The sequence below is a fragment of the Penaeus vannamei genome, chromosome 21, assembly GCF_042767895.1.
Source record: "Penaeus vannamei isolate JL-2024 chromosome 21, ASM4276789v1, whole genome shotgun sequence".
NCBI classification, from domain to species: Eukaryota; Metazoa; Arthropoda; class Malacostraca; order Decapoda; family Penaeidae; genus Penaeus; species Penaeus vannamei.
The window spans coordinates 28,472,763-28,491,542 of NC_091569.1; the positions used below are offsets into that span (position 1 = coordinate 28,472,763).

At 33.5% G+C, this 18,780-nt stretch overlaps 1 protein-coding gene across 1 annotated transcript in view; it reads left to right on the forward strand.

The window, feature by feature from the left end:
* Positions 1–6: 6 nt before the first annotated feature.
* c11.1 (maestro heat like repeat family protein c11.1) overlaps positions 7–18,780 on the forward strand; it is a gene marked incomplete at its 3' end in the record, with an annotated part of 21,251 nt that continues 2,477 nt past the window's right edge. The window contains 21 exon segments of the mRNA XM_070136061.1: positions 7–427; positions 2,698–2,852; positions 3,037–3,240; positions 3,638–5,059; positions 5,229–5,318; positions 6,118–6,271; positions 6,971–7,104; positions 7,575–7,727; positions 7,965–8,149; positions 8,729–8,872; positions 9,178–9,340; positions 9,545–9,724; positions 10,727–10,795; positions 10,947–11,115; positions 11,236–11,374; positions 11,883–12,042; positions 13,937–14,232; positions 14,523–14,660; positions 15,278–15,386; positions 15,512–15,658; positions 17,873–17,896. Of these exon segments, the coding sequence (XP_069992162.1) occupies positions 367–427; positions 2,698–2,852; positions 3,037–3,240; positions 3,638–5,059; positions 5,229–5,318; positions 6,118–6,271; positions 6,971–7,104; positions 7,575–7,727; positions 7,965–8,149; positions 8,729–8,872; positions 9,178–9,340; positions 9,545–9,724; positions 10,727–10,795; positions 10,947–11,115; positions 11,236–11,374; positions 11,883–12,042; positions 13,937–14,232; positions 14,523–14,660; positions 15,278–15,386; positions 15,512–15,658; positions 17,873–17,896 (4,296 nt within the window).

An 18,780-nucleotide genomic window follows, 5' to 3' on the forward strand; every position in this document is an offset into this window, starting at 1 on the left:
TGATGAAAGAACTGACAGTTGGCCGCCGAAGCCAAAGTCAGTGCAAGGTTTCGGAAAGGCTCAGGTTGTAAACATTAACAGCTGTATCATTCTGCCACGTATCATATTATCCGAAAATACATCAGTTTAGCAGAATTATGGCTAGGGAATAGAAGAGCACACGATTCTATCTAGATTACGAGACTTATGCTATGAAGAAAACGAACGTGAATGCATTAATTTTGTGAAGTGTTCGGCTTTACTGACGTGACGGACACCTGGAAGCCGCGACTGCAGGTTGAAGCAGGGGATGTCATTCGCTCCATTAAGGTCATTTTAAATTACCCAGAAGTAAATACTGTGTGTCAGTTCATCGTCATCGCCAACATGAGTACTGCGAAGCCTGAAATAAGTCCTGGCAAGATGCAGGTGAAGGAAAAAGAGAGAGGTAAGTAGGCCTACTGCAGACTCGCCTTTTTTTTTACGTTTGTCAATAGTAAACAAAAAAAGAAAAAAAAAATGTCATTGTCCAAAACATTCATGATTTGTCGATTTATTCCTAGTTTGCAGTAATTTACGTCAAATCAGTGTAGTTTATCAGTGTCAGAAAGTAAAAGGAAAAAATTGGTTGAAGTGATAAGATTAACAAAGGTTATTATTGATAAATTCATATGACAAACTGACCACAATTAATGCCCACAATTAATGCTTAAATATCTGTTCATGTCCAGTTCTTAATCAGAAGGCATTACTATTTTCCAGCCCAAATTTACAAGTGCAAAATATGTTCATTTATCAATCCAACTATCTGTACATCTATTTACATGGGTAACACAATTATGTGTCTCTACATTTTTAGATATTATGCATTTTAGTAGATTTATCAATTATAGAATGCCAAAAACAAGAATTTTGAAAGAAAGCTTTAGAACTCCAATGCAGAGAAAAGGGGTGTGGTCTGTCAAAAATATTTTATTTATGATTATTAATTCATTTTTGTTTGGCAATAATTAATTGGAGGAAATTGATAAACATTTGATTTTATAACTCTAAGGTCACCAAGTTCTGATGGAAACCAGAGAGCTAAAGTAATAGATGATATTATGAAAGAACCTGACAGAGAAACTCAAGCCATTAAAGTTTCTTCTGCAAAGGATAAGCATTTTTCTTGCACACTCTCTGATTAATACTTTTGTCAATATGATTACACTTTTGGACATTAATGCAGTACAAGATAAACAGTGCATGGGATCTATATATTCTTGAATTTCAGAACAATTTGCTTATACAGTTGTCACAAATTAAAAATGTAAAAGTTAAATGAAAAGGAAAAAAATAAATAAATAACAAGATAATAAAAAACAGGATTATCTTGTATGTATGAATTTGTATCTTTACTCACTGTCAGTTAAAACCATTCCAAGTTCCATCTCACGAGAAGATATCATTATGTAGTGGAGGCTTATTAACCTTTGCCAAAGCACCAGAAACTCGCTGGCAACTATATAGGGTATATCACTTGTTTTTTTCCTTCCTTCATTCCTTTTTTTTAATGTTTCAAGTTCTATGAAAATGTTTCCGTATTCATTGACCTTTCAATTCATTCTTGTACCCTTTCCTTATTTTTTAATGTGTATGAAAGAGTGATTTTATGATTACTATACAAAGTTTTTGTTATTTTTAACACAAGTATTCCAAATATTATTATATTAATAAATTTGTTGCTTTTGTCATTATTCTTAAGTATTTTCTGAAAATAATCAAAGTATTGATTATGAAAATGCTATTTTTGATATCTGGACAAAGATTCTATACATCTAGAAAACATATTATCTATTGCTACAGTTATTCAGTTGTAGTCCCCAGGTATCAAGATATTTCAAAGTGTCCTGAGAAATGGTTAAAGTTTAACTCCTTTTAGATTACCTAATGAATTGATAAAAAATATTTGTTTATGTGCCAAATCAAGGAGGTGCATACAAAACAAACAAAAAGAATATTAGAAAAAAGAAGAGACAATAAAAAAATGATAGAATTCAGAAAAGTAACATACTTTTCCTGTGTTAATGGCTTATTCTTCGTAGATTAGGCATGTGTCAGTTGACGTCTATGGATCCCAGACTTGCAACTGAATAAGTCTTGGCTTTCCGCTGTAATATATGATAATTCTGCTTAGTATCATGTTTGTCATGAAACCTGCAATATATTGATGCCAGTAGTGGTTACATGTAAATACCAGTATGTTCTGTTGTTGTTGCAAAATGAAGGGTAATGCAGGTTGTCTCTACTTAATCTCCATTTAGGATCTTCTTTTGTGAACAATTTCTGTATTGTACAACATACTTTTTCCAGTTATCAAGATAATGGGACTCAGATATAGGAAAGAATCAAAGATTGAGTGTACTTGATAGTTAGTTATCAATGTTAACCTATGGATAAGGTACTCAGGGGAAAATATTCATTTTTAGATTATTCATTCATCATTTTTATTTTCTCCACGCAATTTTCGGAAGTAAGTTTTGTTCTTTTCACAAAATAGAAAGATGGAAGGCTCAAAATAGCAAGGCCAGAGATATTTAGGATTTTTTATTAGTGTTATACATATTGTTGTATACATAATGTTACACAAACTCTCTTAAATAAGCCCATTTGATATACTGTTACCACAAAGTAATGAATTACTCTTGTGCCTCACTTATGAATTATTTCTTCTCTTAGGATTGGTCTGGGGTCTCCTGGAATCGGCAGGGGACAATAATGAGGGTGTACGGCAGACAGTTGCAGGATCCCTCATAACACTGGGCCACAAGCATCCTGGCTTTGTTTTATCATCAATTCATAAGTTTATCTCGAGTCCACAGACTGCACCAAAGGTATGTCTTTAATTGGGTTTTCTATTATTTCTGTGTAGTAGCAGTGATCATGAAATGATTATATGTTATTTATTGTGAAGATCCAATACATTATTTATAGTAAGGAACATTTTAGAGTTGATTATTTAAAAAGTCATCTTATTTGGTACCTTGTCTTTTCTCATTTTCTCTTTCTGTTTTACAGGTGCAGGTACAATCCATATTATACAATACAGCAGAGAACATAGTACGTGAATGTGGCGAAAAGATTGATGACAAGGAATTGATTGACACATGGACAGATGCAGCAGTTAAACTTTTAACATTGCCATCTGTGGCACCAGATCTGCAAGAAGCTGCATCAGGCCTAATGGTTGCTTTGGGTAGTAATCCCAAGCATTGTTCAGCTGTGAGTTTTTGTTTTACTTTATTCGTGAACAAATATCAAAAGTATTTGATGATATTGTAACTCAGCTTAGTAAATGTAAAAATACTTTTCTTGTAACTTTAATTAGAGAACTGCAAGATACAAAGGAAATTATATAGGCTGTTGAATTCTCATAACTTAATTTATTTCAGTACTTTTAAATAGTCGTAAGTCAATTTTTTTATTTTAAAGTTCAAAACTAGTAACGTATTTTGATGAAATGAATTAGTAGGATCTGTTTTTTATGAAATGTTTGTATACTTGATATATGTCATTGATATTAGCATGCTTTTCTTATATGAAATGTTTGAATTGATGAATTATGTCATTGGCACTATTCACACATCACCAGTATTTCTTTTTCTTTTTATCATCCCAGGTGATGGAGACTTTGGTTGGTCAAATTCAGGCTGGCACCCTCCCTTCACAAAGCATTGCAGAGACTCTAGGAGCTTTGGCTGTTGTTAATGTCAAAGGAACTGTCCCTTTCATTAAAGTATTGTTGGGTTTAATGGTGCAGTGTCTTCCATCAGTAAAGCAGGACAATTTGAAGGTGGCTTTAGCAATGATGCTGAGCAAGTTCTGTGAGACAATTCAAGAGGCAATTGCAAATAAGGAACCTGATCCTGATATCAGTGTAGAAGCTTACATGACAGAGAGTGCTGCAATATTTGAAATCTTAGTTAGCCTTTGGTTAAAAAGCTCCAATTCTCTTGTTCGACAAGAGACAATAGTTTGTCTGGGGCACATGAGTCATCTCCTCCCTAAGGAAAAACTTGAGGAACTTGCAGGGTTAGTGGTAACAACCATTCTCTCTCTGTATCGGAAGGCTTCTTCCCCTTATAGCCTTACCTTCTCCCTGGCACTAATCACTGATGCAATGCTAAAGAATAACCTCACTGAAGGCATGAAGTTCCATGTTGACCATTTACTAGGCTGTGTGTTCAACCAGGTGTGTGTTATTCCTAATTATTCAGAGCCTTTCACTGTAAAGAACCATTATGAAGTTCTCAGGTGTTATGAACTGCTGGCAAAACATTTTCCAGAAAATGTCATGACACACTTGCTGCAAAGGTTAGAGAATGCAAGTCATATGCAGAGGGTAGGTGCCTTGATAGTATCAAAGCACCTTGTAAATAGTAAGACCCTGACAAATTCTCATATATCCAACTTGATATCAGCATTGAATCCTCTCCTAAGTGATCCCAATAGTAAAGTGGTAAAGAGTTTTACACAGGTTATTGTTGCTCTCTGTCATAATTGCCATTTGGATGCACAAAGTGGAGCTCCCTTCATTACATATCTTGTGAAACACTCAGCTGGGGTATCAACACCACAGACACGAAGACCTTCTCTTGCTGAACCAGATGGGGAATCAGTGTCTGAAGTAAGTCGTAGGGTACTCCATCTTTTGGCTACTACTGTGGATGGGGCCAGGCCATTATTGTGGCCACATTTGTTGAACTTTGTATGTACTCCTGAGTATGAGACGAGCTTAGCAACTACTCTGGGTTGTCTGGCTCATCTTGCTAACAACAGTAAACCAGAAGAGGATAAAGGGCCATTGCTAACAGGCCCACCGGGTCCACCAACAGCTCATGTTTTGTTGGCACGCCTTTTGGTGTTGAGCTGCATTCCTGGAGATGGAACCATAGGCACTGCAGCTCTCACACTTCTTCAAGGTTTAGCACCTCATGTCAATCCTCAAGTAGTGGAACCCTGGAGCCAGCACCTCCCACAGCTGCTGGCAACATTGCAAGATTTTACATCTAAGGGGGATGCTGAACCTTCAGCAATGCAGGTGAGAAGTGTCAAAATTGTACCCTCAAGATATTGTAAGAACAACTTTTCTGTTTTTTTTTGTTTTTTTTACAATTCTTGGTATGACAGATTTTATCTATATATCCAGATATACATTAATCTAGAGGATGACATTTGTAAATATTGATAAGTTGTTTTAATTCTTTCAGATGTGGCATGATTCTCTCAGGGATTTCCTTGCATCAACAATCATCAATATCAATAGTGAAGAATTTACTATTAATGTTGGAGTGGCTCAGGTCTTTATTGTTTTTTTTTTTTTTTTTTTTTTTTTTTTTTTTTTATTATTATTATTATTATTCCAGAAGATGATTCTATTCAACTGTATAATATAGTAGGTTTAGTTTAAAATCTTTGTGCTCTTATGGCTTCTGTTTTTAGTGAAAAACATAATATGTGATTTAGAATGTCATTCTCATATTCATAGCTTCGGTTCATATGCATATATGTGGTCAGAAGGTACAAAAATGTCAAGCCCTCAGAGAATAATAGGTATCACTATTTGATAAATTTGAATTAAACAGTTCCAGAATTGAAAGTTTGCTTTTTGCATTGAGAAGAAATTAGATTCCCCCCCCCCCTCATGGTGTCTGCAATATTCAAAAAATGATAAACCTCATTTCATAGATTTTGAAGACAAAATTTTTCTCCATGCATTGATTAGGTAAAACCTTTATTTAGATCAATTGCATTGTTAGATTGGCAAACACAGCTTTGATGTTGAGAATGCAGTTAAGAGAATAGTTTTGTCGTGGATAAATCCCAAGCTGGATGTTGTAAATTATTCATATAGGAAACCTATTTTGGCAAATGCTGTATTTATCATTCAGCTCTAACCACCAGTATTGTACAGTTAAATGCCGATTCTCTTTGTAAGTAATTAAATGTTTTAGTTTACATTTCATATGTTGCTGTATGTCTCTGTGACCTCTGTATTAGTAAAGTTTTTTTATTTACAGAATACATTTGATTTTTTTAGTATCTTTTGCATTGAAACTCTACTGAACATGTAATTGTCTTATTTTTCTTTCCCTTCAGATGGATCAACTTCACTTATATGATAAGCAGCAGGCACAACTCTGTTTCTTGATGTCGCTGATTGGAGTCACGTTAAAGCACATGTCCAACAAAACCTTTGTGGCCACGACTCTTGACTCTTTGTTCAATGCTACTAGTCATAAATCAGCTGTTGGTTAGTATATGTGGTAAACTGATTCTGTATTGTAATGTCATTTGAACTTCAGGCTTACAAGAAAATATTGATTTTGCTAGGCTGTTCCTTAAGTTGCAGTAACACCATAACATTCTTTGGAAATTATGGAGGCATAAAATGGATTACTTACCTAAACCTTGGAATCAAAGAAGGCATTAAAGCAATCAGTGTAGATTACCTAGTTAAAAAGTCATCTTTTTTGTGTCCATTGTGGCTTTCTCCTCCATTTGCGCTCATAACCTGCCATGCTATCTTAAGTGCAGGTCTGTGTAAGCTTACTTTTGAACAAAGACTAAACATGATCTTGAATATCAAGATGCTCCACCATGTTAATAGAAAAAAAAAAAACATTGCTTAATATTGTCATACTTTGAGTATAGTACATTTTTTTTACAATCATTAAAATTTAACTTTGAGAAATTGCTAACAAAAGAAAAACTAGTTACAGCTGGAATGGAAAACCTTTTTGTGAAGTCCTTTCATTAAACAGTGGATATCTGATTGCTTAAAGATAGCTTAAATCAGCTGGAATGTTTTCATTTCTCTCTTGAATGTGTACAAAGTTTTTATCTAAGATAATATACTTTTAGACTTCTTTTAGCATTATAATAGATTATCATAACTGATATAAAAAAAACTGTTTATGATGTAGTCTAACTCTTTATACTAATCTTACAGAGCGTGAGAGCCTGGCCTTGTCTGTAGGTACTGCAGCTGCATCTCATACAGACCTTGTTTTAACTCACATAGATATGTGGCTCAAGACAGCAGATCCTGCCAAAAAATCACTGTCATTTTTTAATTTGATCAAGGTAATATTTTTTTATGATACTGTATATCCTTGTTCTTCTTTAGTATAGTATCAGTATTTAGTGGTATCAGTTGCGGGTATGTTGATGCTGGTATTGTGATCAATGGTCATGGAGTATGAAATAGAGAAATACAGTAAGATATTCTCAGATTTCTCTTAATTTGGTTTGAAATTAGTATTATGTTTCAGATGTTTTCTTTCTCTCTAACAAATGCCTGCTGGACTGTATATAGTTATCTTCTTGGCTTTGAGATGGGTATTTTTTCTAGTCTTTTGGGTTATTTATTTATTTCTCATCTGTCTCTGTATTTGTGGTTCCTGGAGTAAGTATTGCTTTTGTATATTGCATGACCATTATACTATATATATACATGCTGTATATAAATATTGCATAGTTTCTATTTGCTGTAGTTATATTTTGCAAATGCCACTTAATTTTATGCTTCGTATTCATGTTTTTCAAATTTGCAGCAGGATACTCGAGTAGAAGAATCCTCCTGGATGCGAGCCAGTATAGTGCTGTGTCTCGGTCAGATTTCCACTTTGGCTCCAGCAAATGTGATTGGAAGCCGTGTTGATGGCCCAATCATGCTTCATCTTCTTAATATCATCAATAGTAATAAGGTAAGGAAAAAGCATAAGGTATCAGATCATTATGTTTATGGAGTATTAAACAGATTTTCAGGCTGGTAGAGTAATGGAGATTAGTAATTTATTTATATTGAAGTGTATTATCATGTTTATGTACCATGTGAAGTACTACAGTATTGTAATATTTTCACGTTTATTGCAAAAAGAAGGAAAATGTGTATTCAGAAGGTATGCATGTGTGATGATCTAAATGATTTTCATTAATTACAGAGTGAAATGGTAAATGAAGCAGTTCTACATGCTATCAGCAACATTGCCCGAGCCCTCACTCGCCTCCCTGACTTTAAGCTTCGTCAACGACCTCTGCTTATTACACATCTAGTCAATACATCTAGGAGTGAAGGTCTTCCACATCCTGTGCTTGCTAGCGTCCTGCAGGCTTTAAGAGATCTTGCGTATCCTTCTTTGCTTAAAACATAAACTCATTTTATTTGGATTTACATAGGGTTTCTACCCCTAGATGAGATGTTAGATTATGTAAAGAGTTAGCCACAGATCACAAGGAAGGTATACAAGCCGGGAATTTTTAAAATATAATATGAAGATATTGTATATCATAAGTGTCGGAGTTAAATCTGTTTGATTGAAATAATTGAGCAAAATGGAGGATAGGGTTGCAAAAGAAAGTATGAATATTTGTCACCCTGATATACAAAAAGAACAAGTTTGAGAAAATTGATATACAACTTGCTATGTAAAGATCCAAAGATATACTTTGAGAGATGTATTGGTATACATCACAAGAAACAGTAGTTATATAAGTGTTTGTAATGCATCCAAGTTTGATATATTAAGAAGGTGAACTATATACGTTGCAGTGGAACATGATAGCATAGTCATCAAACAACTAAAGGAGCTTTGTTAGATAGGAAAGTGACTCTGTAAACTGTTGAAGATATCAGGTTGTTGATAATATTTGCCCGTATGTTTTTTTTTTTAATTATTAGAAAGTTAAAAACCTTAACTAAAGCCAGTGCTCTTGAGCCACAGCTGAATGTCGAAGAAAGAACGATTATTCTGCAGGCAGGACTGAATGCTACATTGCCACGTTTCTCGCAGGCTGAAAATGTTGACCCATATCTTACTAAATGCAATGCCCAGCTTAGTGTTCTCATCAGGTATGTTTGTGCTACTGTTTTTTAATTATCCATACCCTTTAGCTGGAAAAATATTTTTTTCTGTATTGTAATATGTAGTAGTGGATGATAACTTTGAAGCAAAATTGCTTTGCATTTTATATACATCTACTAATTTTTTTTATATTTAGGCCCTATATTTGATATCTTTGTATCTTATTTAGCATTTTCTGAAACTTTTGGATTTAAAATGTGTTTTTTAAAGATATTTGTTCATAGAAAGCCTACTTTTAGTATTACTTGGTTCCAAAGGTTTTTTTTCTAGTGTACCTTTAAAATGTTTTCAGAACTATCATTCAGAAGGACACAAATCCTGCCACCTTAGATGATGTGACAACACTTCTGCAGTCATGGACAGTTGCACCGGCTGAGTTAATAAGGATCAAATCTGTTGAACTGCTTCACACGGCCCTTCGTACTTATTATGATCATTTAACCTTTACAATTGAGGTATGTAGGTGTTAGTTTTAATTACTTTTTTCTTTCTTTCATTCTTTCTTCACCAAAACCTATTCACTTATATATGAGCCGTGAGTGAGAGCTGTTTGTTTGAAGGTATATTTGTATGATTTTGGACATGAAGATACACTAATGCATATCTTTGGTTATACATATTATTTGATATTACTGTAATAATTTCAAACATTGCTACAGGGACCAACAAACTTCAACCAGACCTGTCATCTTCTGGCCTTTCTTACACCTCGCCTGAGTGACCCAAGCTCCCAAGTGCGAACACAAGCAGTGGGTAGTGTCTATATGGTGTTACGCATAGCGGGACGTTACAATGGCCAGACTCCTGATCATGCTGATGAGGATCTCGAGCTTCTAAAGGTTTGGCGACAATTTTCACTGTGCATAAAAGAAATTTTGCACAAGTTTACTTGTTGTTTTTCTGCCTCAAGTGATTGCTTCTCATCTTTTGCCAATCATAGTACTTTCAGCAGATTTGTCATGGATAACTTTCTGATAGTACTAGGGCATCATTTGATAGAGATACCTGTTTAAGGCCCAAGTAACTCAGTTTTTACCATTCCTCAGAATCTTTCCCTTTTTGAGATTGACAGCTGTAATGGAGAAATAGGAATAGATATTCCCTGAAAGTGAAATTGTCATGGATAACTTTCTGATAGTACTAGGGCATCATTTGATAGAGATACCTGTTTAAGGCCCAAGTAACTCAGTTTTTACTATTCCTCAGAATCTTTCCCTTTTTGAGATTGACAGCTGTAATGGAGAAATAGGAATAGATATTCCCTGAAAGTGAAATTGTTTAATATTTTTTTAAGCTAAGATTATTTATCCCAAATTGAACTATTTCATGGAATTAGATATTATTAGTTGAATGTTCTTATGTCAAAAAGGTAAAATTGGAAATAGGGTGAATGTAGGTTCTTATGTCAAAAAGGTAAAATTGGAAATAGGGTGAATGTAGCTGTGTTTTCGGTTTTGGCAAACATTAGACTTCTATTTAAATGCATATATGAAGATATTGGGATGCATTTTATTTATATTTTTGTTAATGAAGTTATGTTTCATTGTTTTCTATTGGTAGATATTTCTGCCAAAACTATATGTTTTAGTCATTTTGATGGCTCTCACCTTTAGGGAAGAGTATCACTTCTTTAAATTGAAATGAAGTTGAAAGGAAACCAATACTGAATGTGTGCTATTGCTACACATGAGGCCTACAATGAACAGTGACTTCTGACTGCACACACAGAATGTAGGCAGCAGTGCAATAGCCAGGGTATAACATTTAAGAAACTAGGTGTTAATTGAGACATTGATTAGGATTGCTCAATATAGTACTCATTTTTTTCTTATGTTTTACAGACTGCTGAAGAACAGATATCAGTTGATGACCCACAGAGGATAGACAATCTTGTCAAAGATGTTGGCACGGTAAAATGTATTGAATATTCTAAAATGAAATTGAAATGTTACATACAGTTCACTTGTCAGACCTTCCACAATGACAATATTTGAGAAGAGGCAAACAAAATATTGAAAACATTCTTGTTCATTAACTATTCCCCATGTCCCATTTTTTCAGGTCATCAGCAACAAGTTAACATTTGTTCAGCTGAGGTCATTCTTATCATGTGTAGTTGTGGGTCTGCAGGACAAATTAGGAGAGTCCTCATCAGGAGTTGCACTTGTAATAACCATAATATTTACTCTCCGTGGACATCAGCTTCACCAGCACATTAAGGAGATGCTAGGCAAGTTTCTGTTGAAGTATAATTTTGTATTGTTAACATCGGATTGTCTTTTGTTATTTTTCATAAGAATGATATATAGACCTTATTAAGGCCATTGATAGAGTATTTCTCTCTTTGTAGATTCAATATATACTCGCCTAGAGAAGGTTAGTCACAAAGAGACTCGAAAAAGATCTGTGGAAGCGCTGACTCGACTGTCTGCTCACAACTTGAATCTAGTCTTGGATACTATGCTCAATTATCCTCTTCCATATGAAAGGTAGGTAATACTTTTTTCTGTTATTAGTATCTTGGTTCCTTGCCCTTTCTCATTGTTTTGGACATTATGTATGGAAAATGAATGAAAATTGATTTTTTAGCTGTAATCTAATTCCCAGATGTAATTTGTACATATGAATCTGTCTGTAAATAAGAAATATGTATTTTATGAGCACTAGTTTAGCATAAGACCATGTAGCATGATCAGAAATCATTCCTTTCACAGAACATTATCATTGATACCTGTGATAATGCTACAAAAGTGTTTCTCACCAGTAGTTTTATGTATCTCCACTAGAGCTTTCTATCTTGAAAAAATGACAAAGAGTTATGTAAATAGCTAATTAATTTTAGTAACTAGATTTTCTCCATCCTTATCTTACTGACAAAGTCTCACCGTCTTTTTTTCAGTTATGGTGTAAAACACTATAATATAAGATGTGTAGAAAGTCGTGGCTTAAGCTAAATAGTAAAGTAATTTTCTCTATATCATAGTTTTCTCTCAACAGTGGTGTGTCAGGTACATGGCGTAATTTAGGTCATGATCCAAAACTTTGTGAATCAGCTTTAGAGCATCTGAAGCAGATTATGGAGCGCACCCAGCTGTTTACTGAGCAGCCTACAGCTACTGAGTCGACTGTCAGGATTGCTACTCTTCCCCCACTCTCAGTAAGAATGATAGGGAGGCTTCAGAACTGTCAGAACCATTGTCATTCAGATTATATGCAGTTGTTGGATAGACTTGGAAAAAAAAGTGTTTTCAATCCAGAAAACATTGTAAGGCCTGTGATATTTACTGTGGCCATCATTACTTTGTCATCAAGCTTTGTAACCTATTAAAAGCAAGGTTGTGTTACACAGTCACATGAATGACCTTGCTTGGCCTGACCATGTGAATGCAGAATTTTAAGAGTGACTGTTGTTATAACCGAGATCTAAGAAGTGTTTATTCCTTGGCCAATTAGAAAATTAGAGCAATCATCAAGTGCAGTGCACATAGGTTTTGACAAGATTTGTAGAGGTCTGAAGGTCAGTTACAGTTAAATTTCTCAGTTAACCAGTTGGTGCTGGGAGTATATGAATATATGTACTGTCTACTGTGGTTTTGTATTATAAATTTAATGTACTCATACATGACTCTAGAGGTGCTTAGTCACCAAGGAGACCCACCTGATCTCACTACTTTACCCCTTTCCATGAATTTTCAGAAAGTATTTATTTTTTGTCTTACCTTATTATTTATAACAGTGCATTATTGATAACGTTAATAGTAACGATAATGATATTTCTGACAATGATAAAAGTAAAAGGCAGAAATACTTCATTCACATCTAAGTGTAAGCAAAATTGATGAAACAAAACTACAGTGAATCTACTTGGCATTAATTGGGAAAAGAGGCATTAGTGATAGTAAATATAAAAAAAATCCCTGCTTATTTCTGTGCTTTATTGTCAGTGCAGAGTTAAGTGTTATTTATGAGCAAAACCTTACTGACACATATCATGCTCATGTCATAATTTTATGCCTTGGTCAGGAAGGTAGAATATAGCTCTACCTTCCCTAAATTGAACTGTAATACCTATTAGAAGTCAGACAAGTACCATCCTAATTTAAAGCGAACTAATCTTTATAAAGGTTTTTATTATTATTAGAATAAAATACCAAGGTTTCTGGTATGATAGATGTACAAAACTCATTATATAGATATTGATGGAGGGTGGCCGCATATGCAATATTTTGAAATACCCTGCATGTTACTTCATGTAATGAAAAAAACAGTGTCAGTGGTAGACTTTCACTATGGTGACAGTAGTTAATCCTTAAATTCATAATTTTTCTCTCATTGTCTTTCTTTGGAAACTTGAATGTATTCACATTCATACTTGCAGCCCCCCCCCCCCCCACATCCACACAAAAACAAAAACAAATCGTATATGCATAATGATATTGTATATGTTGATAATATATTATATGTATGACCTATATGTTTTATATATCAATTATATGTTATATATATTGATTATATATTGTATATATTAATTATATAATTTAGATATTTTCATATATATCTTTATATGCCCAGATTGTGTGTGTGTGTGCTTGGGCATGCAAGCGTGTGTGTGAGCATATGCGTGTGCATGCATGTGTGCATGCGTGTGAGTGAGTGAGTGAGTGAGTGAGTGAGTGAGTGAGTGAAAATAGGAAAGTGACATCATGGCTCCATTGTAATACTTATCATTTGTTTTCAGACAGTATTGTTTCACATTTAATTGTGTTTGTAAATATTATTAACATCTACATTTACACTACAAGGCATGACTTATCTAACTAACATCTATTTCAGAGGACTCAGGCACAGATCATTTGAACTAACATTTTTACTGCAGTAGAATGTTTATGCCAAAACATGTTGGCCTTTAGGAATAGAGCAGTTCAGCATTTGCTATACCATATCAGTTTTTTCTGGGGTCTTTATTTAGTCAGTTGATTTCGGTAATATAGGTAATTTTGATGTAACACTGTTGCATATTAAAGTTAATTAATGTACTGCATTTTAAACAGGCTATTTGTGGTCTCACTGAGCTCATTCATGACCTGAGAACTCCTGTTAAGAATGAGCAAGAAGACAAAGACTGGGAGACACTGGATGTGAGTGAACCAGAAGAAGAGCTACAAACCTGGCCAGACTCCCAGAAAATTATTTCTGAGAATTTCCCCTCTTTAACAGCACTGCTCTTACTCTCATATGGTTCTTATGTGGGGGTTGTGGCACCACTTCACCAAACAGGGGGCACTAACTCAAAGAGTGCCTTTAATTTCATCCCAAACAGAGGAGCAACTGGACTTGTACCAACAAAGTAAGTCATTTCAGGTTATTTGGAGTATCTTGTATTGGTGTATCTATTTTGATTTATCTGTTATTATTACTGTTGTTATTATTATTTTTAAAGTGGTGGTAGTAGTAGTAGTAGTAGTAATGATAATGATAATAATAATAATTATCATTATTATTGAGTATTATCCAGTTATAGATTTAATGTAATGAATTTGACGGATCAGTGGTTATATACTATGACAACATATTGATATCCATCTATATTAATCCAATTAGACAGTGCTAAGGTATTGCCTTTCTTTTCATTTACAGAATTGTTCTGCAGTGTCTTAAATCACTAATAGATGTGATAGACTGCAAATCTCTCAGTGTTGTTCTGACAAACAAAATCAGAGATGAGGAAGAAGATACCACTGAGATATTCCTGCATAGCTTATCTGAAGTCACAGCGTATGTCCCTTTTTACTACAACATGAATTTTGTAACCCTTGAAATGATAAGGTGGTTTCAGATATACTTTAAGATTTTATTACACTAAGCCAATTCCAAAAGAAAACAGTTTTTGGTTACATTTTATTTGTATTGGACTTCTTAAAGCATGAATTCGTTTCAGAACCCCTGAAAATTGAAGTGATTTAGAAGATAATGTCAAATTCTGTAAAACTGTATTTAGCCGATTGCAGCAGATTATAGAATTTTTTATACTTTTGTCATATTTGTTGGTCAACCTAATTAAGACTTGCCAATGATATAAGCTAGTCATCCAGCTCTTGTTTATAAACATTTTACATTTGTATATATATATATATATATATATATATATATATATATATATATATATGTATTTGTGCATGTATGTATGTATGTGTGCATGTATGTATGTATGTGTGCATGTATGTATGTATGTGTGCATGTATGTATGTATGTGTGCATGTATGTATGTATGTGTGCATGTATGTATGTATGTATGTATGTATGTATATATGTATATAGACAGATAGATAGATGTAGATATTTCCCATTTGTATATATATAAACAAATACAGATGTCTTATCTTTGTCAACAGGATGTTAGTTCATGAAGCACCTAAACACATAGAGAAGCTTGTCAATCATCTAGACTCTCACCATGCATATGAGATGCAGAGAGTTACTGTTGCTGCTGTCTTTGCTCAGGTAAGACATATTGTATCAACAGTCTTTGTGCTACATCCATTGACTGCATAGAACTGATAGTGATGGCACAAATAAAAATGTTAGATTGATTATGTTTGATATTTACACATATTTCTATAAAACAGTTGATTGCTGAAAAGTGTGGCGGGAACTATGAACTTCTGGAAAGTATTACGGATGGTTTACTGTCAAGGTTGAATGATCGATCTGTACATGTCCGCCGTCTGGCTGTGCGAGGACTTGCCAATTTTGCTCATCTTCAGCAAAATCAAGTAAGTTGAAAATATCCTAGTAGTCAGTTCCTATCAAAGAAGAGTGTATAGGAACTTTAAGATATTGTTTTGACTGGTGAGTAAAACATTAACACGGGCAAAACTTTACAGATATTCATATAAGTTCTACCTCTACTTTGTAAGTTCTGTTTCTGGTCTTTTCTGAAAAGTCAGGTATATCATATGTTAAACAAACCAGTAGTAAGTTTATTTTTACTGATTAGTCATCCTCTTCTGCAACATATCTTCATAATCAGGTCTGACAGTTATCTGTTATATTGTTTGTGTGAGACTGAGTATGATGCAAATGATTATTTTCAGTTTTATGCATATGTATATACAACATATTTGTCTGTGTCTCTACACGCTTAGTACACCACCAATTTTTCAGTACCCTTGGTTTCAGAAGTGTACTGGATTATGTATCTCTTTTGCAGAACCAATTGTGGTCAGACAATAATAATTCAGTGATATTCCTCTGACCCTTGAATTGTACAACTCCAATATCTCTAAAGCATTGTGGATCACCAAAGGCAAGTCAGTTTGCCAAGAAACCATATCTGGGGGTAAATGCAAGTATAGGAGGTTGAGCTCTAGAAAAAAGATGCAAGGGCTGCATCAATATCAAACCAATAATGATGGGTAAAAAAACTAGTAAAATCAGAAAAGAACAGACATCCATCAGTGCACTCTGCTTCACTTATAAGTAATTGCAAAGCAAAGCTTGTAGTAGGATTTTGATAAATGTGTGTATGTATACATATATATAAATGTTTATGTGTTTATTTATATATTTTTCTATATTTATGGATAAGAAAAAAATAGATAGAAAAATATATAGCCAAATGAATATGAAAAAGAAATGGATTCACATTGTTCTCGTTACAGATTTTCTTGAACAAATATGTTGATAGGCTTAATTTTCAGTAGTCAGATTAATGAGTTGACCAATTTTTTAAAAGAAAATAGGAAAAAATTAGCTGTATGGTTAAGCAATAATAACTGTCACAGAGAAGCTTATGAACCAGCTTTTCTTTGTTTAGTTGATACTATAGACACCCTGAAATGATGCACCTAAGTATGTTGCTAATATTTATAATTTCATTGACAGGTATTGTGACATTTCAGAATTTTGGCATATTATGATATAGTTCATGTCAATTTGTACAAGAGTTAATGATTGTATGTTTTTATTTATATTTGAAAGTTGTATATGTTGGGAGGAAACTCTTGGTGAACATTAATAGTGAGATTTAAACGGTTTTTCTCATAAACCTTTTTTGAGTAAGAGCAAAATGTGACAGAAAATGGTTTATCATTTCAGTCATGGTTCATTATTATTTGTTTATTTTCTTCCACCAGATGCTTTATTTTTTTCTGGTGTTTCATGCATGCAGCCTAGCTTACTTGTTCGATACCAGATTCTAAAGTGAAATGGTGATTTTATTTTTTGAGTCACAAAAAAAAAAAAAAAAAGTAAAGAAGAAAAAAAGGTTTGAAAATGTATTGCAGACTGATGTCCTATCCACACTGGCAGTAATTTGGTGATAGTGGGCTAAAGTTGAGTTTTGCAACCTTTTTTACTTAAACTCATGCAGTTCAAATGTTTTCTGAATGACAATATATGAAAAAAAAACTCATTGTTGACTCATAAGCAAGTTTATGCAGTGAAGACAGACAAAGAATTTAGCTCACTCTCTGTCCCTCCTGCCTGCACTTGCTGGCTGTTAGTGTGGACACACACCTTGAGACTACATGGTGGAAAAAAGTCATTTCTTGTAAGAGTCTTTGTTTTAGGGAATTATATAACAGTTTAAAACTTTGTTTTTTTAGTGTATATATTACCAGTCTTTTCTATTCTCTTATTTTTCTCTTTTTTTTGTATAAACACAAGATTAATAATCATCTTACAGCATTAGACTTGAAATGACTATTGATATGAATAAAATATTTACACATCACAGCAAGAATGTAATCAGTCTGGTAACGAGCAGAAACAGTATGTAACACCTTATAGGTTATGCCTAATAAGATATGCCTTTTTCTAAGCAATTAGAAGATATGTGAATGTGAATGACATAAAGCTTGAACTTTGCAGCTTAAATTGATATAGTAACTGTAGCCTCTGTGTTCTTAGCAACCACTGTAATTAGGTAAAGAGTTGCACTCATGCCCAATTTGGTCAAATCCTGACAACTTTTTTTTCTGTTCTAGACATATTTCCCTCAGTGGTTTGGGGTAAGTTCCTGTTGATATCTGTATGCGTTTGTTTTGTTCTAATAGGATGTAATGACACTTGTTAACTTTGTTACAATGGTCTTATTTCTAAAGACCATAGTTGTTTATCTCTTGGTACAGTATTGGAACTAGCTTGGTTGAATCTTATTTCTTATGTAATTCAGTTTGTAGATAGTTGCAGTTAGATTGATATTTTCATCTCTTAACAGTAGAAAGTAATGGAACTACTGTGTCACTCATATACATATAAAGTGTAGTAGAGTTACATGCTCTCTCAGCAACAAGGAATCCTGCAATTTTTTTCCTTCATAAAGAGATATATGTGCAAATTAGATTTAAAAGATAAGAAATTGATGGCATTTATGTTTTTCTCTAGAAGGAATCCTTATAAACAGACAGTGAATAGTAGACATAATAATAAAAAAGCATGTTTTAATTTGAATCATATGAAACTTGATTTCAGAAAGCTTTGGATGTCCTTTTTTTTCTTATTATTTTGCCTGTTCATATTAAATTAAGAATTATTCTACAGGTGTAAACAGTATTTCTTAAATCACAATCAATGTAAGATGGATTTTCTCACTTCTCTAATAATTTTTTTTTTTTTTTTTTTTAAGAACTAAAGAGTAATAATTCATATGCTAGTCGGTCTGTATAAAATTAGATGTCATTATGTTCTGGCTATTAATGTACTTTAATTGGTTAATTTTGTATTGCAGAAAAGGTGTTGGTTATATGCATGTTATATTTGGTGTAAATGCTTACTATATATACTGAAATGATTGGGAATTGCATGCAAATATATTGCATTTTCTTGTTATGTTTGCATTTCAATTGTGCTTTTTGTGATTCATTTGCACCTTTTTCCATATGTACAACTTTTT